Source organism: Pogoniulus pusillus, chromosome 1 (assembly GCF_015220805.1).
Source record: "Pogoniulus pusillus isolate bPogPus1 chromosome 1, bPogPus1.pri, whole genome shotgun sequence".
Classification (NCBI taxonomy): domain Eukaryota; kingdom Metazoa; phylum Chordata; class Aves; order Piciformes; family Lybiidae; genus Pogoniulus; species Pogoniulus pusillus.
The window spans coordinates 5,210,831-5,238,609 of record NC_087264.1 but is presented as its reverse complement, the minus strand read 5'-3'; the positions used below and the strand labels follow the sequence as shown (position 1 = coordinate 5,238,609).

The following is a 27,779-nucleotide window of genomic DNA, read 5'->3' as shown; positions in this document are numbered from 1 at the left end:
TGTAGCCAGGTGGGGGTTGGTCTCTTCTGCCAGGCAACCAGCAACAGAACAAGAGGACACAGTCTCAAGTTGTACTGGGGGAGGTCTAGGCTGGATGTTAGAAGGAAGTTTTTGGCAGAGAGAGTGATTGGCATTGGAATGGGCTGCCCAGGAAGGTGGTGGAGTCACCATCCCTGGAAGTGTTCAAGCAAAGCCTGGCTGAGGCACTTAGTGCCATGGTCTAGTTGACTGGACAGGGCTGGGTGCTAGGTTGGACTGGATGAGCTTGAAGGTCTCTTCCAACCTGGTTGGACTGGATGATATTGGAGGTCTCTTCCAACCTGGTTGATTCTATGACCCAGACTTTGGATTAGGGTGCAGGGCACTCTCAGGTAGCCTTGGTGCACAGGACTCTACTGTCATTTTGATGAGTTTCTTCAAAGAACAGATGTATGTTAAATGGAAGTGTGCTAGTTTGAGCCTAGCTAGAATATTTTAGTGAGAGGAATTAGATTACAGGCTGTGAAAAGGGAACAATGGTGATGCATAAAATGGAGATGTATAAAAACAAGAACACAACTGTAGATAACAGAGTTGATCTCTGGCTTCGGCTGCGCCCCTTCTCTCCCTAACTTCTTGTCTAACTGATCCCTCTGCTTCCTAACTTCCCCTGGACCATTCTCCAAACTCACCTTGAATGTAAGGCAAAGTCTGGGGTAAGGTAGAGGGGTGGCAAGGAGGTGGAAGGGTGGTTGGGAGCCCCTCCTGGGAACTCTGGTTTCTGGGAGGGCTGCTGTGTTTCTGTATTACTTTTCAACATGTATATTTCTGTATATAGCTGCAGATATTTTAAATACCTTCTTGTATATTGTGCTAAGCTGTAAATATAAAGCTTCATTCTTTAATTTCCAGCCTCTGAGTCTAGTCTGGGTAATTTTTCTTAGATGTGAGGGGGCAGGTAACACCCAAACCATCACAGAAAGAAACAAAAGCCAAAGTTCTGGTAGCTTTCAAAAACCATCTTGCTTTCTGCAGTGGATGTTTCTCTCCACTATTCCCATTCAAAGTAGTAACTATATACCAGTAATAATACTTACATAAACAACTTGAAAGTCAGCAAGAAACAGGGAAGGAGCTTATTTTACTCCAGCCTAGTTTGCAATTAACATGCAGCATGACTTTCACACAGATCAGAGATCTGCACTGTGTACATGGGCGTCACATGCATGGAAACAGAAATCACGTGGACAGATTGCTATCAGCCTGTTGTTGACCTATGGATGGAGACACCATTCTACTCCTACTCAACAAGCTGCAGTCCCCAAGAGGGCACAGGCTGACACAAAGAAGGACAACAAAGCTGGTGAGGGGCCTGGAGCACAGCTCTCTGAGGAGAGGCTGAGGGAGCTGGGGGTGCCTAGGCTGGAGTAGAGGAGGCTCAGGGGTGATTTCATTGCTATCTGCAGCTACCTGAAGGGAGGCTGTAGCCAGGTGGGGTTGGGCTCTTCTGCCAGGCAAGCAGCAAGAGAACAAGGGGACACAGTCTCAAGGTGTGCCAGAGGAGGTCTAGGCTGGATGTTAGGAGGAAGTTGTTGGCAGAGAGAGTGATTGGCATTGGAATGGGTTGCCCAGGGAGGTGGTGGAGTTGCTGTGCCTGGAGGTGTTGAAGCAAAGCCTGGCTGAGGCACTTAGTGATGTGGTTTGGTTGATTGGACAGAGTTGAGTGCCAGGTTGGCCTGGATGCTCTTGGAGGTTTCTTCCAACCTGGTTGATTCTATGATTTTTGGCTTCCTGATGCAAGTTTTGCCCACCTGGAGAACACTCTGCAGTGAAGTGGGAGTCAAAACAACAAGCAACCACACTACATTTGACTAACAGTACCCTGCTCTCTATGAACATCATGATGTTCTGAGGAAGGAGTTGCATTCTCCTTTCCTCCCTCAATTTTATGTTCAATGAACACAAGAGCATATAAACCTCAGCAAAACACAATTCTTTTTGCCTTAAGAAAAAAAAATCATAGCTAAGGATATAGGCCAAAGAACTCAAGTTAGGGATTGCATGAGAATTATTTATCTCAATCTCTTCCTGCACACAGTAACAAATTCATAAGGAAGTTGCAACTGGCACATTAATCTTACAGACATCTGTTATCTAATTTCCTTCAGCATACTCTGATAATTTGCTATTTCAAGATCAAGCTTTAATTTTAAGTCCTTGTTAAAGTCCTAGAAATTGTGACAGTGACTAACAATTTTTACAAACATAATTAAATAATTCCCTAGTAGCAACACAAGTCAATGCCTGTAAACAATGTGTCCCCCAAGCTTGAAAATTATTTCAGCTACTACATAGAAGGTACAGGGATAATCCTATGGATTGTAAACTTCTCCCTTCTCAGTTACAATTTAGTAGAATCACAGAATCAGTCAGAGTTGGAAAGGACCATAAGGATCATCTAATTCCAACCCCCCTGCCAGAGCCAGGGACACCCTACCCTACATGAGGCTGGCCACAGCCTCATCCAAACTGGCCTTAAGCACCTCCAGCCATGGGGCCTCAACCACCTCCCTGGGCAAGCCAGTCCAGCCTCTCACCACTCTCATGCTGAACAACTTCCTCCTCACATCCACTCTGAACCTCCCCACCTCCAGCTTTGCTCCATCCCCTTAGTCCTGTCACTCCTTTATAGCCTAAAAAGTCCCTCCCCAGCTTTTTCTGTAGGCCCCCTTCAGATACTGGAAGGCCACAAGAAGGTCACCTGGGAGCCTCCTCTTCTCCAGACTGAACAGCCCCAACTCTTTCAGTCTGTCCTTGTTTCACTGACATACAACTATTTCCTATACTGCACTCAGAGACAGACAGAGAAGAGAAACTACCTTTTAGAGATGCTGAGTAAAAAGATTGTGGCACACACTAGTGCAAAATTAGGTGCTTTAAAAGTTTCAACTGTAAGCTAACAGCTTTCAGCCAGCTGAACACTCTCTGCTGCGTTGCACCCAGCAGGTCATGCATGCCTGTGTGAAATGCTGCCATTCAGGTTTGCACAATTTCACACCCACACAGGAAAATGCCAACCAGGAGGAACATGGTATCGGAGCCATCGCTTCCCAGCTTTAACTGCATTGAAGCACACTGAAGGCAAGATGGCATTTAATTGTCATCAACAAAAACTACAGCTCTGCAACTTGACAAATAAATACAAAGAAACAGGAAAGAGAGGAGAATTTTGAAGTTAATATGCTCTTAAAGATTTGTTCTGGTGTAGAAGTAGTCATAGAATCAGTCAGGGTTGGAAGGGGCCACAAGGATCATCTAGTTCCAACCCCCCTGCCATAGGCAGGAACACCCTGCCCTAGATCAGAGTCAAATGTGTTTGTCAGCTACACAAAATATATCCAGCCTATGCTAATGGATTTACTAGAAAGACTTCAAAAGACAATCACTGGTTAGAATGGAAAGGGTTAGTTTTGAACAGTATCTGGAACATGGATTTTAATACAAACCAAGGGCAGAGAACTCTGTCCCGGAACTTGGTGGGATGACTCAGGTGTATAAGTGCCAATGATGAGACAGTTCATGTCCATACACTTACTCATCTGCATAAGTGTTTGGGGTCATAATTGCAGTGAGGTATCTGCAAGTCATCTGGGAAGCACCAGTGCTTACACTCCAGCTGCTCCTACTTGTCTCTCATTAACACTTCCTACAGTTCTCACAAGAGATGGTGACCCACACTACAACTAATCCTTTTTTTTCCCCCTTTTACCCAGTAGGAGAAAATTCACTTTCACAAACAGAGCAGCAGAGCAGCCTGAGAGCTCACACTGCAAGTTTCAGACCAGCACCTGAGCAGAGGGACTGCCTCAGGTAATTCCCAGCAACTCAGCTCCCAGGGAGCAGAGGCAGCCAACTGCCCTGAACTGCTCAGTCCATTACCAGTTCAAGGAGCATTTAGAGTTTGCCAATATATTGCTGTGTCCCTGAAGAGTGAATGAAAAATTCTGTTTCAAACCAAACAGGAAAAGCTGCACAGCCAAGTAAGTGTAAACTGGGTTAAACCTGAGGATTCACCACTCTTCCCCTCACTCCATTCACTCCTTCCTTTGCCAGTATGACCTTTAGCTTTGAAGATGGCAAAAGGGTAGCACAAAGTATTTCAGCATAGAATCACAGAATCAAGCAGGTTGGAAGAGACCTCCAAGATCATCCACTCCAACCTAGCACCCAGCCCTATCCAGTCACCTAGACCATGGCACCAAGTGCCTCAGCCAGGCTTTGCTTCAACACCTCCAGGGACGGTGACTCCACCACCTCCCTGGGCAGCCCATTCCAATGCCAATCACTCTCTCTGACAACAACTTCCTCCTAACATCCAGCCTAGACCTCACCTGCCACAACTTGAGACTCTGTCCCCTTGTTCTATTGCTGGTTGCCTGGCAGAAGAGGCCACCCCCCACCTGGCTACAACCTCCCTTCAGGTAGTTGTAGACAGCAATGAGGTCACCCCTGAGCCTCCTCTTCTCCAGGAGTAGAGGTGTTGTAAATCATCTACAGATCCCTTGTGGTGTCTTTCATCGTGCCAGCAATTCACAGACCTTGGGTTTGTACAAACCAGCATTTCCTACCCTTCTGATTACACAAACCCTCGTGACAGCCTTGCTGGATTTATCAAGACATATTAAATTATCAGGGCAAGATGCTGTTCCCTGTCATCATGTGATTCCGACTGCACGCTATGCAGGATGCTAACAAAGCACCACAAAAGGGAGGGGAGAAAGGGAACAGATGATCAACACTTGCTCACTCCCCACTAGATCCACCCCAGTTGTCATTTTTAGATGCTAACTGCATCTCTTAGCCTGTGTCTTCATGACCAGATATAAGACCAGTTTAGTTTAAAAGCTCACTGCTTTCCCATTCTGTTGGACCTATCAACTTGCAGGTCTAATAGTTCACAAAACACATGTCTATCCAACAGGCATAGGAAACCTTCTCTCACCAAGGACCAAACAAGCATTTTGGGCCACAGACCATATTTGTCCTAAAAAAAAAAAGTCAGTACTGCAGAATGAAAAGAAACAGTGGACCCCTGGACACGGGAGCCAATTTTATTAGAGCTATTCCAGTAATGTAAATAAGGGCACCACCTTTGTAAGAAAGCAGTCCAAGCCCACGTGTAGCCAGACATGGTGTGACTGGGATTCCAGTCTCCCAAGAGGACAGGGACTCTCTCAGCAGTGAAAAGGTAACACTCTCAGCAGAGCAAACATGAAGAAAACCCTCAGAACCACAGCTGTCTGTCCTGAGCTCACTCCTTTTTGCCCTTGCCCACAGGTGTCCATTCTGTATTTAAAACTGTTCTAGCACAAGCCTCAGAAGCAGTTTTTCTCCAGTGGCACAAGTATAGAAATCACAGAATCAAGCAGGTTGGAAGAGACCTCCAAGATCATCCAGGCCAACACAGCACCCAGCCCTATCCAGTCACCTAGACCATGGCACCAAGTGCCTCAGCCAGGCTTTTCCTGAACACCCCCAGGGATGGTGACTCCACCACCTCCCTGGGCAGCCTGGGAAGCTGGCTATGCACCCACTGAGCAAGCCCCAGTGAACTCTGCACTAGCTGTGGTGTCAGGAGCAATACCTGAGCTTACTCAAGGAAGGCTACCTTGGATCCCATTGGAATGGGCTGCCCAGGGAAGTGGTGGAGGCACCGTCCCTGGGGGTTTTCAAGAAAAGACTGGATGAGGCACTTAGTGCCCTGGTCTAGTTGATTGGATAGGGCTGGGTGCTAGGTTGGCCTGGATGATCTTGGTGGTCTCTTCCAACCTGGTTGATTCTATGATCTCTCTGCCCAGCACTAAATCACACCAGTGACTCCCTGACAGAGACCATCTTCAGCACATGAACCTCAAGCCTATCCACTGGGTACCTAAGTACACAACACAGCAATACCAACACACACCCATTAATCAGTCCTAGGACTGGTATTTCCCTGTAATCACCTCAGAGGTGTAGTATCACACCTCAGGCACAGACACGGGCTGAGAACAGAAAGCACAAACGTTTTCCCCTTTGATACAATCGAGATGCTTATCTGTTCTCCACACCATCAGCTCTCTTTCCTCCACATCTGATCTTATTGTGGTGGTTACCTGACCACGTGTGCTGCACTTCCTGGCCTCAAAAAGTTAATACCTACCTGAACCTCAGAAATCCTCTGCTCTCCTGCACCTTCACTACCTAAAAGAAGTGGTTGGGTTTTTTTTCTTCTCTTTTTTAACACTCTAACACTCACAAGCAAACTACTCTCTGGATCAATACAGTCACTCCCCTCCTTTTTACAGCACTAGAGGCAAAGACACGACTTTAGAGCTTGTACTATTCCTTTCACTTAGCATCAGCACTAAGACATAAAGGAGGTTCTCTGGGCCAGACACAAATGACACCTACTTGGAAATAACCTAGAATTAGCTGTAAGTGAAACCGTGTTCAAGCAGCGCAGCAGTGTACGTAACAGGCACAAGACCAGTCCTGCCATTCTGCTCAGAAGTCAAAGAAATTCACATGCACACATCAAACAATTGTGCAAGCATGTGTAGGTCTGTGCAGAAATGCATCCAGCCCCAGGTTTCCAAGCTTCCAAGCATGTCTCTGTGTGTTAAGCAAAAGAAGGAAGGTGCATGACCATGTGAGCCTGCAGGCTTACTTTGCTGGTTACGTACTACAAGTCTGCTCTCCGCCAGCCTACAAAGAGAAGGCATTTCACAGCCTTCAGCTGCGGGGTCCTGACCCTCAAACTGTGACAACTGAGACTTTTATGCGCTCAGGGTCCCAAAAGGCATCAGCTAAATAGTCTAAGCAAATCTAAAGCACAGGAGCCAAGAAGGCGTACGAAGGTACACCTGTGTGAGCACAGGCGCATACTCTGAGCGCATCTGCAGCGCAGGCATGCAAGGACAAGACCCAGCTCTGCAAGTACTCTGCGAGAGCCTTCATTCATTCAGAGCGGAGCCCAGCTCCAGCTTCTCCTTGTGACGGCTACTCACCCAGCCTTCGAAACTGTCGCTAGGGCCCGCGGAGCGCAGGAGGTCCTGGAAGTGCAAGGTGCAGTTGGCCACGAAGTCGTCGTAGCCTATGGGGGTATCGTGGAAGACGGACAGCTCGATCTGATGGCCGTCGGTAACCGTGGCGGAGAACTCCTCGTTGTAGGTGGGCTTGTTGGTCTTCTGCTTGGTGCTCGTCTGCCCTACGCGAACCTGGTCCACGCTAACGGTGACATAAGGATCCAAGAGCTGGTAGCCCTTGCGGAAGAGCGAGTGCCGGAGGGACCAGCGGGTGGGCTGCAGACCCACAGCCTCCCCAATCCGCACCTTCAGGTACCCGTTGAACTTCATGGTTCCGGACATGGCTGCCCCGCTCGGGAGCGCGGAGAAGCGCCAGAGCCGTGTCCCGCGGAGCCCGGCCAGCAGCCAGCCCCGCTGTGACTCCTCAGGGGGCCGGGCGCCGGCGGCGCGCCCGCCTTCGGGCCATGCTGCGGCCCCGGAACCGCCGCGCACCGTCTGCCTCCCGCGGTAGCGGGCTGCCCCTCCGCCGCCGCGACCTGTCCGGGCTGCTGCTGCCGAGGGGGAGCGGCACGGCTCGGCGGGGAACACCTGGGGCGTGGGAAGGCGCCGGGCGGGGCGGAGCCGCGAACCCGCAGCGAGAGGGCGGGCCCAGGGTGCGGAGCGGGCAGGACGGGCGGGCACGGCTCCGGCTCGGCCCGGCCTGCCCCGGCCCGGCCTTACCGCAGGTGCGGCTGGCGGCAGCCCGAAGCCTCGCCGAGAGGGTAGGCGACGGGAGCAGTCAGTCCAGCTGCGTTGCAGGGCGGTCAGCCTGGAAGCGGGGTACAGAGAGGAGCTCCAGGACCTTGGGCAGCCTTCCCAGGCCTCCCAAGCACCTCACCCGCCTGCCGCAGCCCCTCCCCGGTTCACATCCCCTGGGGAAGGGCTGGGGCTGCAGCCTGGTCGCCCTCGCGGTTATCGACGGGACGAGCTACTTGTCCTGTTCCGCGGCGCGGCGCGGGAGCCTCGCAGTTAGGGAGGAGAAGGCGCGCACGGAGCACAAGGACGGGTTCATGCTGCTGGAAAGCTCCCTCGTTGCTGCTCCGCCGTCTGGGAGTCCTTGCACACTATTAGCATACTTGGCACTCGGCGCGCAGGGCTTGCTTTGGGGCGGATTTCTTTCGAGTTTTCGTTTAATAAAGTCAGCATGTTAAATACTTCCAATGACTTTCTGAAGTTCACAGGCTCACAGGCTCTTAGGGGCTGGAAGAGACCCGAAGAGATCATTGAGTCCGCTCCCCCCCGCTGCCAGAGCAGGACCACACAATCTAGCACAGGTCACAGAGGAACACATCCAGACAGGCCTTGAAAAGCTCCAAAGAAGACTCCACAACCTCTCTGGTGAGCCTGTTGCAGTGCTCTGGGACCCTTACAGTAAAGAAGTTCCCCCTTGTGTTGAGCTGGAACCTCCTGTGCTGCAGCTTCCATCCATTGCTCCTTATCCTGTCCCAGGGAGCAAGAGCAGAGCCTGTGTCCCCCTCCCCCCCCCCCCATCCTGACCCCCAGCCCTCAGATAGTTATAAACATTGATTAAATCCCCTCTCAGTCTTCTCTTCTCCAGACCAGGCACCGTCCCTGGGGATCATCAAGAAAAGACTGGATGAGGCACTTAGTGCCATGGTCTGGTTGATTGGATAGGGCAGGGTGATAGGTTGGACTGGATGATCTTGGAGGTCTCTTCCAACCTGGTTGATTCTATGATTCTATGACCAAACAGCCCCAGGTCCTTCAGCCTGTCCTCACCAGGCAGTGTTCCAGTCCCCTCATCATCCTCATAGCCCATAAAATTGAAGTCTCTTAAATTTATCTTTTTTAGAGCTCATATTTTAAGAGATTTCAGTTTTAAGGTTTCCAAACGTCTAAGAATTCGAATTATCAAGATTTCTAATTTTTTTTAGAGCTGAAATCTTTAAGAGAGTTCAAATTTTAAGGTTTCAGATTTATTTAGGGCTCCAATTTTTAAGCTTCCTACATTTTTTTTTAGAGCTCAAATATTTGAGGTTTCCACATGTCTTAGAATTCCAATTTTGAAGAGACTTCAATTTTTAAGGTTTCAATTTTAACATTTCCAAATTTCTTTATGGACCTCAAATTTGTTTTCAAGTTCACAGCAGAATGGTGTGGACTGGGTAGCAGAGCAGTGAAATCCTGGGATCACCAGGAAAGGTGATACTGTTTGACTGACATTAAATGAGGCTGTAATCACAGAACTGTCAGGGTTGGAAGGGACCTCAAGGATCATAGATCATAGAATCCTAGATCATAGAATCAAGCAAGTGGGAAGAGACCTCCAAGATCATCCAGTCCAACCTAGCACCCAGCCCTAGCCAGTCAAGTAGACCATGGCACTAAGTGCCTCAGCCAGTTCCAACACCCCTGCCATGGGCAGAGACACCTCCCACTAGATCAAGTTCCTCAGATCCACATCCAGCCTGGCCTTAAAGACTTCCAAAGAGCAGATTTCACCCTCCTCTTTTGGTAACCTTTTTCACTGTCTCACCACTCTCATACTGAATCAGAGAATGATAGAATCAACCAGGTTGGAAGAAACCTCCAAGATCATCCAGGCCAACCTAGCACCCAGCCCTAGCCAGTCAACCAGACCATGGCACTAAGTGCCTCAGCCAGGCTTTTCTTGAACACTTCCAGGGATGGTGACTCCACCACCTCCCTGGGCAGCCCATTCCAATGCCAATCACTCTCTCTGTGAAGAACTTTCTCCTAACAACATCCAGCCTAGACCTCCCCTGCCACAACTTGAGACTGTGTCCCCTTGTTCTGTTAGGGGTCCCTTCCCACCCCTAACATCCTGTGATTTGCCAGAGAGGTGGTGGAGTCATCATCCCTGGAGGTGATGAAGCAAAGCCTGGCTGAGGCACTTAGTGCTATGGTTTAGTTGATCGCATAAGGTTGGGCTGGATGAGCTTGGAGGTCTCTTCCAACCCAGTTGATTCAATTTGATTAGATTCTCTTCTGTTCAATTCGATTCGATTCTCTTAGATTCTAGTCTATTCTATTCTAATTCCTGTACTTGGGCCTTAAAACCAGATCAATCAAACAAAAAAGTACTCTAAAATTTTAAAAACAAACAAAACAAGCAAACAAAAAAACCCCAACATATGAGCTTCTAAGTGATACATATACTTTTGATGAGCAGCCCATTCCTGGCCAGTTTTCTACTGGAAGGGGAGGGGGGAAAAAAAGTCAGTCCCATGGACTCATATGATGTGACTGTAATTAATTTTGTTTATCCACTAGAAACAGCCTGGAACAGATCATCTCAAACAGCATCTGAACACACCCTGATTCTGAACTCCCAGCCAAAGACCAAGTGCCTTGTGCTCAAAGAGAACTGCACAGTGACATCAAGTCAGAATCATAGAATCAACCAGTTTGGAAGAGACCTCCAAGATCATCCAGGCCAACCTAGCACCCAGCCCTAGCCAGTCAACTAGTCCATGGCACTGAGTGCCTCAGCCAGTCTTTTCTTGAACACCTCCAGGGATGATAACTCCACCACCTCCCTGGGCATCCCATTCCAATGCCAATCACTCTCTCTGACAACAACTTCCTCCTAACATCCAGCCTACACTTCCCCCTGCACAACTTGAGACTGTGTCCCCTTGTTCTGTTGCTGGTTGCCTGGCAGAAGAGACCAACCCCACCTGGCTACAGCCTCCCTTCAGGCAGTTGTAGACAGCAATGAGGTCACCCCTGAGCCTCCTCTTCTCTAGGCTAAACATCCCCAGCTCCCTCAGCCTTTGGTTTTGTGTTCCAGCCCCTTCACCAGCCTTGTTGCCCTTCTCTGGACACGTTCCAGCACCTCAACATCTCTCGTGAGTTGAGGGGCCCAGAACTGGACATGGAACATACCCTGCCTACTCTCCAGACATCCAAACAGTGGAAAAACATCCCTAGTTCAGTATTCCCTTCCAAACATCATAGCATCTCTGCACAGATTGGCCTCATGAGGCTGAATGCAGCAGCACCATCTGGTGATGGCTGCACTGAACCTTCTTGAACAGCACTAGGTGCCAGGCAGGTCTGCAGGAGCATGGCTTCTCTTCTCAGCACCAGCAGGAGCGGAGAGAACAGGCTCCTGACGTGGCAAGTTGATTCATTTTGTGCCCTCAAGTGTTCAGGGAGGCTGAGCTCTTCCTAGCACACACTGTCAAGCTGCACAATTTCCTGAGCAGTCAACTGATGACACACAGTTGTTGAAGAAACTGACACAGAATGAACTGCTGTTGTGCCTCAGCAGCCGCACGGGGGATGGTGTGCAATAGCAACACATACTAAAGCACAAAAGGCAGCACAGTCCAAGTTATAGGTGGATTACAGGATACTAGGCCAAGTGCAGGGTTCTACATTTTGGCCACAACAACCCCAAGCAGCATTACAGGCTGGGGACAGAGTGGCTGGAGAGTAGCCAGGCAGAAAGGGACCTGGGAGTACTGGTAGATAGTAGCTGAAGATGAGGCAGCAGTGTGCCCAGGTGGCCAAGAGAGCCAATGGCATCCTGGCCTGGATCAGGAACAGTGTGGCCAGTAGGACAAGCGAGGTTATTCTGCCCCTGTGCTCAGCACTGGTCAGGCCACACCTTGAGTGCTGTGTCCAGTTCTGGGCCCCTCAATTCAAGAGAGATGTTGAGGTGCTGGAACGTGTCCAGAGAAGGGCAACAAAGCTGGTGAGGGGCCTGGAACACAGCCCTGTGAGGAGAGGCTGAGGGAGCTGGGGGTGTTTAGCCTGGAGAAGAGGAGGCTCAGGGGGGACCTCATTGCTGTCTACAACTCCCTGAAGGGAGGTTGTAGCCAGGTGGGGTTGGGCTCTTCTGCCAGGCAAGCAGCAATAGAACAAGGGGACACAGTCTCAAGTTTTGCCAGGGGAAGTCTATGCTGGATGTTAGGAGGAAGTTCCTGCCAGATAGAGTGATTGGCATTGGAATGGGCTGCCCAGGGAGGTGGTGGAGTTGCCATCTGTGAAGGTGTTCAAGCAAAGCCTGGATGAGGCACTTAGTGCTATGGTCTGATTGATTGGACAGGGCTGGGTGCTAGGTTGGACTGGATGATCTTGGAGGTCTCTTCCAACATGTTTGATTCTATGACAAACAAACACATAATAGGCAGCCTTGCCAACTTTCTTCTACTCTTGAAGACTTTAGTGTAATGGTGGAGAACTCCCTGGAAAAAAACAAACCACAGTTTAGTACTCACCAACTGTCAAAAAGCCCCCACCCCCAAAGAGACTATTAATAATCATTAGAAACAGAACTGTGAGCAAAGCCAGAAGTGTTCCTCAGGCACTGTGTATGTGATACACCCATACTGTTTATATTGCATGCAAGTCTGCTCCTCCTTCTCAAAAAAAATCTACAACAGACCTAGATAAAGCAGAGAAAAAGACAAAAAATGTGATCAAAAGCATGAAACAGGGTTGCGGAGGAAGAGAGGCTGCCTTAGCTAAAGATTTTGGGTCTGAGAAGGAATGAGTGAAAGGGAAAATCTGAGGGAGATCTGTACAATCATAAACCATGTGAGTTGTGTGAAGAGGAAAGGGTTTCTCATCCTTTCCCATAAAAGACTTAAGGGGCACTTGCTGAAATGAAGAGGTAACAGGTTTAAGGCACACAGAAGCAGATGCCTTCTCACACAGTGCACAGGGAGCTGGGTTGTTTAGCCTGCAGAAGAGGAGACTCAGGGGTTACTTCCTTGCTGTCTACAACTACCTAAAGGGAGGCTGTAGCCAGGTGGGGTTGGTCTCCGGGCAAACAGCAAGAGAACAAGGGGACACAGTCTCAAGTTGTGCCAGGGGAGGTCTAGGCTGGATGTTAGGAGGAAGTTGTTGTCAGAGAGAGTGATTGGCATTGGAATGGACTGCCCAGGGAGGTGGTGGAGTTACCATCCCTGGAGGTGTTCAAGAAAAGACTGGATGAGGCACTTAGTGCCATGGTCTGGTTGATTGTCTAGGGCTGGGTGCTAGGTTGGACTGGATGATCTTGGAGGTCTCTTGGTCTCTTCCATCCTGCCTGATTCTGTGATTCTATGATTCTACGATTCTACTATCCCTTGCCAAAAATGGAGCCCAAAAATACCAACAGCTTCATAAAGAAGCTAGACCTTTATGAACTCAGTAGTAGCTACTAACCATGAGATAAACCCTGCCTCAGGAACTTCTTAAACTACAAATTGCCATCAGGGAGTATGCTAATTTGAAACTATCTGGAATATTTTGGTGAGAAGAATTAGATGATAGGCAGTGAAAAGGAAACAAGGGTGATGTCTGCTGTACTCATAGGCTTGCTGACATGTATGAAAACAAGACCATAAATAACTATATTTGTGCTGCACTTCTCTCTCTCTAACCTGCCATCTTTGTGACCAGTCCTTCTGCTTCCTAACCCCCCTGGCTGGTTCTCTAAACTCACCCTGAATGTAAGGCAAAGTCTGGGATAAAGTAGAGGGGTGGGAAGAAGGTGGAAGGGTGGTTGGGAGCCCCTGCTGGGGACTCTGGTTTCTGGGAGGGCTGTTGTGTTTCTGTATTAGTTTTTAACTTACCTATTTCTGTCTATAGCTGTAGATATTGTAAATGCCTGCTTGGATATTGTACTAAGCTGTAAATATAAAGCTCCACTCTAATTTCCAGCTTGGCTAAGTCTAGTCTGGGTGATTTCTTAAGAGTTGGGGGGCAGGTAACACCCAAACCATCACAAACAGCTTCGTAAAGAGGTTAGACACTTATGGACTCAGTAGTAGCTACTAACCATGAGATAAATCCTGGCTCATGAACTTTTTAAACTACAAATTGTTGTCAGAGAGGATTGAATGGAGAAGAACCACTCTGTGCTTCCCAAATCAGGAGATGGACAGGTTCAGACTGGAGGTGAGGAGGAAGTTTTTGAGCATGAGAGTGGTGAAAGGCTGGAACGGGTTGCCCAGGGAGGTGTTTGAGGCCCCATGGCTGGAGGTGTTTAAGGCCAGGCTGGACGAGGCTGTGGGCAGCCTGACATAGGGTGGAGTGTCCCTGGCCATGGCATGGGGGTTGGAACTGGCTGATCCTTGTAGTCTCTTCCAACCCTGACTGATTCTATGATTCTATGATTCTGTGATTCTATTTCCTACCCTTTGTTGCTTAAGCATTTAACTTCTGAAGCCTCAGTTACTGGCTGCTCTCTGGAGTAGCATGGCTGAGCTATGATCAATCTGGGAGCGACCCAATGTACGTATTATGTTTCTCTGGGTAGTAATTTTCACACCAAGTGAGAAAACTCAGGAATGACATCTAAGGAGACTGCCTTAGCCACAGTTCCCTGCAGATGGATGAATGCCCAAAGACAGGATCAACCCTCTGAGTTTATTCTTGCATTCTTCCTTCAGGTCAGAAGTAGCCTTAAGGATAAGCTTATGCAAATTCTCTCATGTTTTTGATCTAGAAAACTTGCAGTTTGTCTCCACAAACAAAGCCAAGGAGCTTGCCTATGCCCTGTTGTGAGTTTACTGTTTAAGCCTGGCCTCATCTCACACTACAGCTGTACACAAATTAGAGCCTGTTCGTGCACCATTTAAAACTCCCACTTCTTTTGCCAGCCAAAGTTTGCATTATTCCCTTCTCCAGTAACCTGCAACTCTGTGATAATTTAGTATCATCCCCACCTGGCAAGTTAAGGGCAAATGATTACATTGCTCTACTTTGAATTTCTACCAAACACTGGTTCCATTCAGAAGTGAGTCTGTAAAGTGATGGAAATACTTTGTCTGCCACAACTACCACTGCAAAAAAAAGTGCTACTGACCTTTCTCCTATTTGGAACTACACTTAAATACACTTCAAAAGTACAGCCATTCAAAGAGCTGTAGAGGCCAGAGAAGCAGCAACTAACTCTATTTGGTTCCTCTATTAATTTTAGTCTATTTATATCACTTCCCTTTTATAGTTCTTTCTGTAAGACTGCTTGTTAAATTTCTAAATAATGACAGCTGCTAAAAACTGAATATCCCATGTGTGGAATCGTTTGTGGTCTACGAAGGAGGTGTGTGTGTGGGGGGGGGGGGTGGTGTGGAATAAAAAGGATCAAATTCCTCTCTAATGATTAAAGTGCAAGGTCCTGCATCTGGGTCGAGGCAATGCCAAGCACAACTCCAGGCTGGGCAGTGAGTAGCTGGAGAGCAGCCCTGAGGAGAGGGACTTGGGGGTGCTGGTGCATGAGAGGCTCAACAGGAGCCAGCAGTGTGCACTTGCAGCCCAGAAAGCCAAGCAGAGCCTGGGCTGCAGCAGCAGAAGTGTGGCCAGCAGGGCCAGGGAGGTGATTCTCCTCCTCTGCTCAACTCTGGTGAGACCCCACCTGGAGTACTGCATCCAGTTCTGGAGCTCTTATTACAAGAAGAATGTGGAGATGCTGGAGTGTGTCCAGAGAAGGGCCACTGGGATGCTCAGAGGGCTGGAGCAGCTCTGCTGTGAGGACAGACTGAAAGAGTTGGGGCTGTTGAGTCTGGAGAAGAGGAGGCTCCCAGGTGACCTTCTTGTGGCTTTCCAGTATCTGAAGGGGGCATCCAAAAAAGCTGGGGAGGGACTTTTTAGGCTCTCAGGGAGTGACAGGACTGGGGGGAATGGGGCAACGCTGGAGGTGGGGAGATTGAGACTGGAGGTGAGGAGGAAGTTGTTGAGCATGAGAGTGGTGAGAGGCTGGAATGGGTTGCCCAGGGAGGTGGTTGAGGCCCCATGGCTGGAGGTGTTTGAGGCCAGGCTGGCTGAGGCTGTGGGCAGCCTGCTCTAGGGTAAGGTGTCCCTGCCCATGGCAGAGTGATTGGAATTAGATGATCCTTGTGGTCCCTTCCAACCCTGACTGATTCTATGATCCTATAACAATCATGGGATCAATCCATAACTCACTGAAGTCCAAAGCAAAGCTGCTGCTGATCCAAGTTGTATGAGGTTCAGCCCTGGTTTGTGTGTCTGCTGTTGGTGCTGCCTTATTCCAGTGCAAACTAGAAAAAGATTCTTAATGCAATATCAGCTTTCCTTAGTTAGCATACACACTTATTTTCCACTCCTCAATTGGAACTCACCTGATCCTTATTAATTTTCTTCCTTCTTTGGAAAACACCAGGTCATTTTATAAAGTGCTGGGATAATAAACTGCAGAATATAGTTTATAAGAGCACTAACTCCTACAAGCCAGCCATTAATACAATTAATGGCCTGTTTGTTGTATTAGGCTGCTCTCATTTGTCTGGGTCCATTAACAAATGCAGTGGTCATTAACTGTTAACAGCAACTCAGTTATTAGATTTTATTACTCCTACAGGAAACACTGGAGAACAAACTGATTGTTGGGGTTTATTGGGATTTATTTCTTTCCCAGCAGCCTTGCCCTATTAGTTATAATTTAGCTCCTCACTTATTCCCAGACACGACTGACACACTCACAAATGGGCTCAAGCAATCTGTGTAGACAGTCAGGTCAGCCCCACCTAGGCCAACAAACCATGGGGGAGGATTAATAAACTCCACCAGTACAGGCTGGGAGGTGATCTGCTGGAGAGCAGCCCTGTGGAGAGGGACCTGGGGGTGCTGGTGGATAACAAATCACAGTATCACAGTATCATCAGGGTTGGAAGAGACCTCACAGATCATCAAGTCCAACCCTTTACCACAGAGCTCAAGGCCAGACCATGGCACCAAGTGCCACGTCCAATCCTGCCTTGAACAGCCCCAGGGACGGCGACTCCACCACCTCCCCGGGCAGCCCATTCCAGTGTCCAATGACTCTCTCAGGGAAGAACTTTCTCCTCACCTCCAGCCTAAATCTCCCCTGGCGCAGCCTGAGGCTGTGTCCTCTCGTTCTGGTGCTGGCCACCTGAGAGAAGAGAGCAACCTCCTCCTGGCCACAACCACCCCTCAGGTAGCTGTAGACAGCAATAAGGTCACCCCTGAGCCTCCTCTTCTCCAGGCTAACCAATCCCAGCTCCCTCAGCCTCTCCTCGTAGGGCTGTGCTCAAGGCCTCTCCCCAGCCTCGTTTGCCCTTCTCTGGACACGCTCAAGCATCTCAATGTCCCTCCTAAACTGGGGGGCCCAGAACTGAACACAGTACTCAAGGTGTGGTCTAACCAGTGCAGAGTACAGGGGCAGAATGACCTCCCTGCTCCTGCTGACCACACCATTCCTGATGCAGGCCAGGATGCCACTGGCTCTCTTGGCCACCTGGGCACACTGCTGGCTCATGTTCACAGCAATGTGCCCTTGTGGCCAAGAAGGCCAATAGGATCCTGGGGTGTATTAGGAAGCGTTTGTCCAGCAGATCAAGGGAGGTTCTCCTCCCTTCTACTCTGCCCTGGTGAGACCTCATCTGAATACTGTGTTCTGTTTTGGGCTCCCCAGTTGAAGAAGGACAGGGATCTGCTGGAGAGGGTCCAGTGGAGAGCTACGAGGATGGTTAGGGGGCTGGAGGGCATGGCCTAAGAGGAGAGGCTGAGGGACCTGGGGCTGTTTAGTCTGGAGAAGACTCAGAGGGGATTTGATCAATGTTTATAAAGGTCTGAGGGCTGGCCAGGAGGGGGAGACAGGCTCTGCTCACTTGCTCCCTGTGATAGGACAAGGAGCAATGGGTCTAAGTTGCAGCAGAAGAGGTTCCAGCTCAACACAAGGGAGAACTTCTTTACTGTAAGGGTCACAGAGCACTGGGACAGGCTCCCCGGAGAGGTTGTGGAGTCTCCTTGTCTGGAGCCTTTCCTCTCTTCCTCTGTGATCTGTGCTAGATTGTGTGGTCCTGCTCTGGCAGGGGGATTGGACTCGGTGATCTCCCTGAGTCCCTTCCAACCCCTAATGTCCTGTGAGCCTGAGAACAAACATCTCCTCTGAAAAATGAGAGTTCCAAGGTACCAGACATCTGAAGTGGCCTCTGCTTTTCACAGATCACAGAGGGACACATCCAGACAGGCCTTGTAAGTCTCCAGAGAAGGAGACTCCACAACCTCCCTGGGGAGCCTGTTCCATTGCTCTATGACCCTTACACTAAAGAAGTTTCCCCTTGTGTTGAGGTGGATCCTCTTCTGCTGCAACTTACACCCATTGCTCCCTGTCCTATCACAGAGAGCAGTGACCAGAGCCTGTCCCCTCTCCTGGCCAGCCCTCAGATCTTTATAAACATTGATCAAATCCCCTCTAAGTCTTCTCTTCTCCAGACTAAACAGCCCCAGGTCCCTCAGCCTCTCCTCTTAGGCCACGCCCTCCAGTCCCCTAATCATCCTTGTAGCCCTCCACTGGACCTCCTCCAGCAGATCCCTGTCCTTCTTCAACTGGGGAGCCCAAAACTGAACTTTTCTGACTTTCCTGGATTTACTTTTGGACAGCAGCTTCCACCTGTGTGTACGATAATGGGATAAAAAGATATGAATATGTATCTGGGAGGCTGTAAAACCTTCTGCTTCATTCATGCTTCTCTCTCTAATTCACTGAAATCCAACAATCAAGTTTAAAAATATCTTTTACTTCCTCTTTGTTGGGTCTGACACATCAAGTAAGGGTGATGTCATTCTGCCGTGTGCAGACATCTAGTCCAGATCATAGAATCATAGAATCAAGCAGGTTGGAAGAGACCTCCAGGATCATCCAATCCAACCTAGCACCCAGCCCTATCCAGTCAACCAGACCATGGCACTAAGTGCCTCATCCAGGCTTTGCTTCAACACCTCCAGGGACAAAGAATCCACCACCTCCCTGGGCAGCCCATTCCAATGCCAGTCACTCTCTCTGACAACAACTTCCTCCTAACTTCCAGCCTAGACCTCCCCCAACACAGCTTGAGACTGTGTCCCCTTGTTCTGTTCCTGCTTGCCTGGCAGAAGAGACCAACCCCACCTGGCTACAGCCTCACTTCAGGTAGTTGTAGACAGCAATGAGGTCCCCCCTGAGCCTCCTCTTCTCCAGGCTAAACAGGCCCAGCTCCCTCAGCCTCTCCTCATAGGGTTTGTGTTCCAGGCCCCTCACCAGCTTTGTTGCCTTTCTCTTCCAGCACCAGATAATTGTAGAGGTCTCTTCTGGCTGAGGCACTTAGTGCCATGGTCTGGTTGACTGGCTAGGGCTGGGTGCTAGGTTGGCCTGGATGATCTTGGAGGTCTCTTCCAACCTGGTTCATTCTATGATGCTATGAAATGAGCTTAGATCAACAATCTTGCAAACTCTTGTATGTGAGGAGTATTACCCAATGAGATGAAGATCTGAAAGACCTTCCCCAGTCCAAATGCTGAAGACTCCTACACCTTATTTGCACTGCTTTTTACTTCCTTGCACTTACAGCTTACTTGCTCTGCATTCCTCACCCTGATTCTCTTCAAAATAATGGGAAAGCAACAACAACAACCAACCAAAAACATGCAAGTGGCAAATCATCATGAAGAACCAGCAACAGCCTGTCATGAAAGTGGCTTTTGTCAAGCTGTCTGAGCAGTTGTCTTCAACCAGCAGCAGCAGGATACACAAGTCAGGGAGGAGACACCCAGAAATTGGAAACAGGATCTTCCAGACTCCATCCAGTCAGTGTTAGACTGATACTGTAAGACAACTGTTAGTACTTTGGAGGTGGAGCTTTGTGAAGGGACTCATTTAGCCTCTGTGGGGATGGATGTATTTAATGAGATTGGAACAACTCCTTTTCTGAGACAGTGGTCATTTTCTATGCTTCATCCATCACCAGGGCAAAACTCTAGCAGTTGCTCTATCACCTGATAACCCCTCCCCAGCAGAGCAGGGAAATTGGGAAAAGGGAAGCAGACCTGTGGACTGAAATGAAAAGAGATTTAATGAAACACTCTCACTGGTGCCAATATAAAGCATATAAAGTTATATGCAGTCTAGCAAAAGTACAGTGGTCACAGTAGACAGGAAAGCAGTTCCCAGGAGTAGGAGAGGAAGAGCAGAGGGTCAGGAGAAGCCTAAGCAGGAGGCCCACTTATCTTCAGCAAACTTCCCACTTTATACTGAGCATGATGAAGTGCAGGGTTCTACACTTTGGCCACAATAACACCAAGCAGTGCTACAGGCTGGGGACTCTCCAGCCAAGCAGAAAGGGACCTGGGGGTACTGGTAGATAGTAGCTGAACATGAGCATCCTGGCCTGAGTCAGGAACAGTGTGGCCAGCAGGACAAGGGAGGTTATTCTGCCCCTGTACTCAGCACTGCTCAGGCCACACCTGGAGTGCTGTGTCCAGTTCTGGGCTCCTCAATTCAAGAGAGATGTTGAGGTGCTGGAAGGTGTCCAAAGAAGGGCAAGGAAGGTGGTGAGGGGCCTGGAGCACAGCCCTGTGAGGAGAGGCTGAGGGAGCTGGGGGTGTGCAGCCTGCAGCAGAGGAGGCTCAGGGCAGAGCTCATTGCTGTCTACAACTACCTAAAGGGAGGCTGTAGCCAGGTGGGGATTGGTCTCTTCTGCCAGGCAACCAGGAACAGAACAAGGGGACAGAGTCTCAAGTTGTGTTGAGGGAGGTCTAGTTTGGATATTAGGAGGAAGTTGTTGTCAGAGAGAGTGATTGGCATTGGAATGGGCTGCCCAGGGAGGTGGTGGAGTCACTGTCTGTGGAGGTGTTGAAGCAAAGCCTGGCTGAGACACTTGGTGCCATGGTCTGGTTGATTGTCTAGGGCTGGGTGCTAGGTTGGATTGGAGGATCTTGGAGGTCTCTTCCAACCTGCTTAATTCTATGATTCTATGTTCATGGTCTGGGATACACCTGTGAGCCAGCTCCAGTTAGCAGTCCTGAGAGACTCCAGCGAATGGCTGACATAGGATTCTGTCCCAGCCAAAACAGGATTGTACATACAGCTACAAGTTCTTCTCTCCTCATAAAGAGACACAATGCTACACCTGGTATAAATGATCCTACCCATTTACTAAAAGCTTGGGTCTATCAGGAAGATAGGGCCACAACCAGCACAGTGCCCCAGTGCATCACAGCACACATGGTGCTTAACTTTCTGAAGAAGAAAATCCATTCTCCTCCAAATAAAATCAAAGAATCATAGAGTGAACCAGGTTTGAAGAGACCTCCAAGATCATCCAGGCCAACCTAGCACCCATCCCTAGCCACTCAGCCAGGCTTTTCTTCAATACCTGCAGGCACAGCAACACCACCACCTCCCTGGGCAGCCCATTCCAATGCCAATCACTCTCTCTGACAACAACTTCCTCCTAACATCCAGCCTAGACCTCCCCCAGCACAACTTGAGACTGTGTCCCCTTGTTCTGTTGATGGTTGCCTGGCAGAAGAGCCCAACCCCACCTGGCTACAGCCTCCCTTCAGGGAGTTGTAGACAGCAATGAGGTCACCCCTGAGCCTCCTCTTCTCCAGGCTGCACACCCCCAGCTCCCTCAGCCTCTTCTCACAGGGCTGTGCTCCAGGCCCCTCACCAGCTTCATTGCCCTTCTCTGAACACCTCCCAGAACTTCAACATCTCTCTTGAACTGAGGAGCCCAGAACTGTACACAGCATTCAAGATGTGGCCTGAGCAGTGCTGAGTACAGGGGAACAATAACCTCCCTTGTCCTACTGGCCACACTGCTCCTGATGCAGGCCAGGATGCCATTGGCTCTCTTGGCCACCTGGGCACACTGCTGGCTCATCTTCAGCTTACTCTCTATCAGTACCCCCAGGTCCCTTTCCTCCTGGCTGCTCTCCAGCCACTCAGTCCCCAGCCTGTGGCACTGCTTGGGGTTGTTGTGGCCAAAGTGTAGAATCCTGCACTTGGCCTTGTTCAATCTCATCCCATTGGCCTCTGCCCACCCATTCAGCCTGTCCAGGTCCCTCTGCAGGGCTCTCCTACCTTCCAGCAGATCTACACCTGCTCCTAGCTTGGTGTCATCTGCAAACTTACTGATGCAGGACTCAATCCGCTCATCCAGGTCATCAATAGAGATGCTGAAATGATTCACAATGGAGGACATGAACATGCTGCCTTGGAGATGCCCCACCAACCATCTTCTCATTTGGCTTGTGAAATAGATCCTTAGCACAATTTGCTTACACATAGGGTGGTCAGAAGGAGTCAAGGTGTGCAAATTCCAATCATAGAATCAGTCAGGGCTGGATGGAACCACCAGGATCATCTAGTTCCAACCTCAATGTAGCCAAATGACATCTTCCCAAATTACATTGGTTTGCCATCTGCAAACCCATTTGAATGCTCTGGCAGCCAATGGATCCAAGGCAGCATGGAGAGGAACAGAGTGAGAGATTTTGCTAAGAACAGGCTCAGACACTGCCAGTTTGTATGACTGACTGGAAAGTGCATCAGTTATCCCTGGGGCAAAGGTTAAAGCCTCTTCTGTGTCTCACATGGTATCTGCATGGGGCTGTGTAGTGTTGTGGTGCTAGGGACTTAGAGATGTGAGTCAGCTTATCTGCTGACGAGTGCACTTCTGATACAACTTCCCTCCTCTCAGCTTCTGATAACAGCTTCCTTCCTACACTCTTTCCTAAGTGAGCACGTGCTGACATGTTGTGCAAGGAAACCAGTCAGACCAGAAACTGTAAAGCACTTAAGGAGCCCAAGGATGTGCATACTATGCCATTAAGAAGCTGACATCAGCAGAGAATTAGAATCACAGAATCAGTCAGGGTTGGAAGGGACCACAAGGATCAGCCAGTTCCAACCCCCCTGCTATAGGCACGGACACCCTACCCTACATCAGGCTGGCCACAGCCTCATCCAGCCTGGCCTTAAACACCTCCAGCCATGGGGCCTCAACCACCTCCCTGGGCAACCCATTCCAGGCTCTCACCACTCTCATGCTCAACAACTTCCTCCTCACATCCAGTCTGAACCTACCCACCTCCAGCTTTGCTCCATTCTCCCTAGACCTGTCACTCCCTGACAGCCTCAAAAGTCCCTCCCCAGCCTTTTTGTAGTCCCCCTTCAGATCCTGGAAGGCCACAAGAAGGTCACTTTGCAGCCTCCTCTTCTCCAGACTGCACAGCCCCAACTCTTGTAGTCTATCCTCATAGCAGAGCTGCTGCAGCCCTCTGCTTGGAAATGAGAAGGTGTAGCCACACAGCACAAGGGAAAGCACCCCTGCACACCTAATGCTGCATCAGACAGCAACCTAAGTGCAGAGCTGTGAAGAACAGGGTTTCTTCTCTTACCGAAGACCTCTAGATGGAGCTACCTGTTTTGTTTTCAAACCAAGCACTTCCAGTCAAGTCCTGCCAGCTATGAGGCAACAGAATGTACAGTGCTGTGGAAGGGAATCCTAGGCATCTGCCACGCCGCTGGTTTGAGGCTAGCTGGAGTATTTTAATGAGAACAATTAGATTATAGGCTGTGAAAAGGAAACACTGGTGATGGCTACTGCACTCACAGGCTTGTATAAAGACAAGAACACAAAACACAGATAAGCCAGTGTGTCAGTGTGTCTCTGTTGCAGCTGGTGCCCTGGGCTGCTTCTGTGTAACTAATCCTTCTGCTTCCTAACCCCCCTGGCTGATCCTCCAACCTCACCTTGCACATAAGGCTAACTGGGATAAGGTAGAGGTGTGGAAAGGAGATGGAAGGGTGGTTGGGAGCCACTCCTGGGGACTTGGGTTTCTGGGAGGGCTGCTGTGTTTCTGTATTACTTTTTAACTTGTCTCTTTCAAGGCAAGGTTGGACATGGCACTTGGTGCCATGGTCTAGCCTTGAGCTCTGTGGTAAAGGGTTGGACTTGATGATCTGTGAGGTCTCTTCCAACCCTGATGATACTGTGATATATTGCAAATACCTGCTTGTATATTGTGCTCAGCTGTAAATATAAAGCTTCATTCTAATTTCCAGCTCAGCTGAGTCTAGTCTGGGTGATTTCCTAAGAGTTGGGGGGTGGGTAACACCCAAACCATCACAGATTAGTTTTCAGCTCCTCCTCTGTAACAGCAGCTAGTACAGAGATAGTCATTTTACAGCACATTGTGCTAAGCTGTCAATATAAAGCTTCATTCCTTCTATCTGGCTGAGTCTAGTCTGGGTGATTTCATAACACTGGGGGGGCAGGTAACCTCCAAACCATCACAGTGGTACATCATTTTACAGTCACATTGTGCTGCATTAGCTAGCCCAAGCTTTTCCACAGTCCTTTGTGAAACCAGCTGCATTGCCAATGCCCTCTTACTGCTTTTAAGAGTCAGTCACCCTCTCCAGAAGAGCAAAAAGAGTCAAACAGGACTGCATACTTCTGAGATCTGAGTGCACACAACACGTTAGATCCCCAGCTGGACAGATCAGCCAAACTAATTCATCTTGGTGATGTGGCACTGACATACAGAAGCCTGGGACGTGGGCTCAGTGCTGGACTAGACCCCTCTGAAGAGGGAAAAAACTGCAATATCTTATGACACCAAAGCACTCCATTGCCTCCCATGAAGTGGAGCTTCATTTCTGGAAGGCCTATACCTTCTACAGACAGCAGTAGTGATTCTCCCAGCAGGACCAGCCAGTCTGAAGAGAGCTATTACGTGAGTGCCACCCTGTGTGATCCCATAAGCTTGGAGAAGAGGCCTTGAGGGTACCACTGTGTCAGCACTATGCACAGGAAGAAGCACTAATGATGCTGTGGATGCTTTGGCACTGCGGTACTCCCATCAGGGCTGAGAAGCACAAAGACCTGATTTTGGAAGGACTAAGTTACTGTACATCTCCAGACCCTATAAGAAGAGGCTCAGGGAGCTGGGGGTGTGCAGCCTGGAGAAGAGGAGGCTCAGGGCAGACCTCATTGCTGTCTACAACTACCTGAAGGGAGGCTGTAGCCAGGTGGGGTTGGTCTCTTCTGCCAGGCAACCAGCAACAGAACAAGGGGACACAGTCTCAAGTTGTGGCAGGTGAGGTCTAGGCTGGATGTTTGGAGGAAGTTGTTAGCAGAGAGAGTGATTGGCATTGGAATGGGCTGCCCAGGGAGGTGGTGGTGTTGCTGTGCCTGGAAGTGTTGAAGCAAATCCTGGCTGAGGCATTTAGTGCCATGGTCTGGTTGATTGGACAGGGCTGGGTGCTAGGTTGGACTGGATGATCTTGGAGGTCTCTTCCAACCTGCTTGATTCTATGATTTATACACAACCTCAGGACCCAGCAGCATCCTGGTCACCCTTGCACAGGGTGAAGAGCATAGAAAGACAGGGTCCAGAGTCAGCATTTCTTTTCTCCTAAGTTCTCATGGGCCCTAAGATAGCCCCTGGGAAGGCAAGGTGACCCTGCTCTCCCTTGGCAGCCCCTGTGTTTCCCTGCTGCCTGTGCCTATTCCACTAGAGGGTCCTCACATCCCACAGAGGTGCAGTGCAAGCTGCTGTACCCAGTGCTGCTCCTAATGAAATCTGATGACCAGGCCCGGGAAAATAAAAATCAGACTTTACAGAGAAGCATGCTGTAATTTTATGATGAGCTTTAATTTGATTCTGTTTAGTTGGAGCAGCCCTCTGGGCAGGCCAGGACCGCCCCATGCAGTGTATGGCTGTGCTTTCAACTAGCACCTCCAGCCTCTTCCAAGGACATAAAGGTTAAAGCCTTCTGTGCAATCAAAGCTGAAACTTACTCTGAGGAGTAAATGACAAAAAGCAGGAGGCCTGCAGGAGCTCACATTGTGCTGGAGCCTGGCACTTGATATGGAGGACAGCAGGGAGAGCAGCTGTGTTAGGTGGGAACAGATCAGGGATCAGATGAACATAGTGGCTGAACTCAAAGAAGAGGTGGAAAGACTATAAACCATAAGAGACTGCAAAAGGGCAATTGACTCTTTCCATAATCTCATTGCTGTTCCCTTTAATCACTGGTGGGAACAAAGATGCACTACAGCACTTCCAGGTCTAGTTCATCTGAACTGGAGAAGAGGAGGCTCAGGGGGGACCTCATTGCTGTCTACTACTACCTGAAGGGACATTGTAGCCAGGTGGGGGGTGGTCTCTTCTCCCAGGCAACCAGCAACAGAACAAGGGGACACAGGCTCAAGTTGTGCTGGGGAGGTCTAGGCTGGATGTTAGGAGGAAGTTGTTGGCAGAGAGAGTGATTGGCATTGGAATGGGCTGCCCAGGGAGGTGGTGGAGTCTCTGTCCCTGGAGGTGTTGAAGCAAAGCCTGGCTGAGGCACTTAGTGCCATGGTCTGGTTGATTGTCTAGGGCTGGGTGCTAGGTTGGACTGGGTGATCTTGGAGGTCTCTTCCAACCTGGTTCATTCTGTGATTCTATACCCGTGGCAGGGGGATTGGAACTAGATGATCTTTGTGGTCCCTTCCAATCCTGACTGATTCTATGATTCCACTCTGATGCAAATAATATTAGTGATCTGAACACTTTTGCTCTTATCCCTTTAATAAGATTAAATATATATAGATTCTGAATCATAGACCCTTTTAAGGTTTGTTTTCAGCATTGTTTTTGATGGCTGCCCTGAGGCAAGTTGTATTTGGGGCAGTTTCTGGGCTTTCTGGGTCCTCATCCTTGCTGATGAGCTGTTCCTTCTGCAGAGCCTCATACCTATTCTGCAAGTGCACTGGAGGCAGTGTGCTTCTTCAAGTAGCACCCTTGCTCCAGTTGCATTTGTTCCATTGGGCAGAGACCTGTTCCCATTGATCCTGCTCATGTGAGTTTCTACATGGGGGCTGAGAGACTTGCTGATGGGAGGGTATGGGACCCTCTGCTCCACTAAGAGTTAACTCTAGCTCAGGTTTTTTTGGGGGGACTAGATCATAGAATCAACCAGGTTGGAAGAGACCTCCAACGTCATCCAGGCCAACCTAGCACCCAGTCCTGTCCAGTCAACCAGACCATGGCTTTTCTTGAACATCTCCAGAGATGGTAGATCAGGCTGGCCAGAGCCTCATCCATCCTGGCCTAATCAGATGAGAGTAGGAGTGCCCTCTGCTTCAAGCTGGATGAACAGCTAGTAAGGAGCTCAGAGCTTGTCCTACATAACCTGGAATTAAAACAGGCAAGGGAAGAAGGAAAACAGATCAAAGAGGGGGAAAGTGGTGGCCTGAGACTACCCTGCAGCTGGGACAGAGCCAGGAGCAGGACCTAGGTCAGCCATTTCCCCTAGCAGGGTCCTCTTCCTTGGCTGCCACTCTCTCAAATGCTGTGTTCACAGCACGCCCTGCTTTGGTTGGGGGTTGTTGTTTCCAGCTAGGTTACAAGCACTGTTGCACAGCTCTTCTGGAACACAGCTGCCCTGCAGACCAGTTTCAGCTGAACTAAGGCAGATTACAGGAAAGACCCAAGGCGAGTAAAAATTAGCCTAAACTGTGGCCTAGTGAAAAGAACCCAATACTTGGAATTGCCATCTATTTTCACAGTATCACAGTATCATCAGGGTTGGAAGAGACCTCACAGATCATCAAGTCCAACCCTTTACCACAGAGCTCAAGGCCAGACCATGGCACCAAGTGCCACGTCCAATCCTGCCTTGAACAGCTCCAGGGACGGCGACTCCACCACCTCCCCGGGCAGCCCATTCCAGTGTCCAATGACTCTCTCAGGGAAGAACTTTCTCCTCACCTCCAGCCTAAGTCTCCCCTGGTGCAGCCTGAGGCTGTGTCCTCTCATTCTGGTGCTGGCCACCTGAGAGAAGAGAGCAACCTCCTCCTGGCCACAACCACCCCTCAGGTAGCTGTAGACAGCAATAAGGTCACCCCTGAGCCTCCTCTTCTCCAGGCTAACCAATCCCAGCTCCCTCAGCCTCTCCTCGTAGGGCTGTGCTCAAGGCCT

At 49.5% G+C, this 27,779-nt stretch overlaps 1 protein-coding gene across 2 annotated transcripts in view; it reads right to left on the bottom strand.

The window, feature by feature from the left end:
- The window catches only part of PRKCH (protein kinase C eta), a 192,360-nt gene extending 184,585 nt beyond the window's left edge, over positions 1–7,775 (bottom strand). The window contains exon 1 of one of the 2 annotated variants that reach the window (XM_064154879.1): positions 7,029–7,775. In XM_064154879.1, coding sequence (XP_064010949.1) covers positions 7,029–7,388 — 360 coding nt within the window. In that variant the 5' untranslated portion in view covers positions 7,389–7,775. The remainder of the gene's footprint in view (positions 1–7,028) is intronic. The other variant, XM_064154813.1, reaches the window with a different exon arrangement.
- Positions 7,776–27,779: the final 20,004 nt, after the last annotated feature.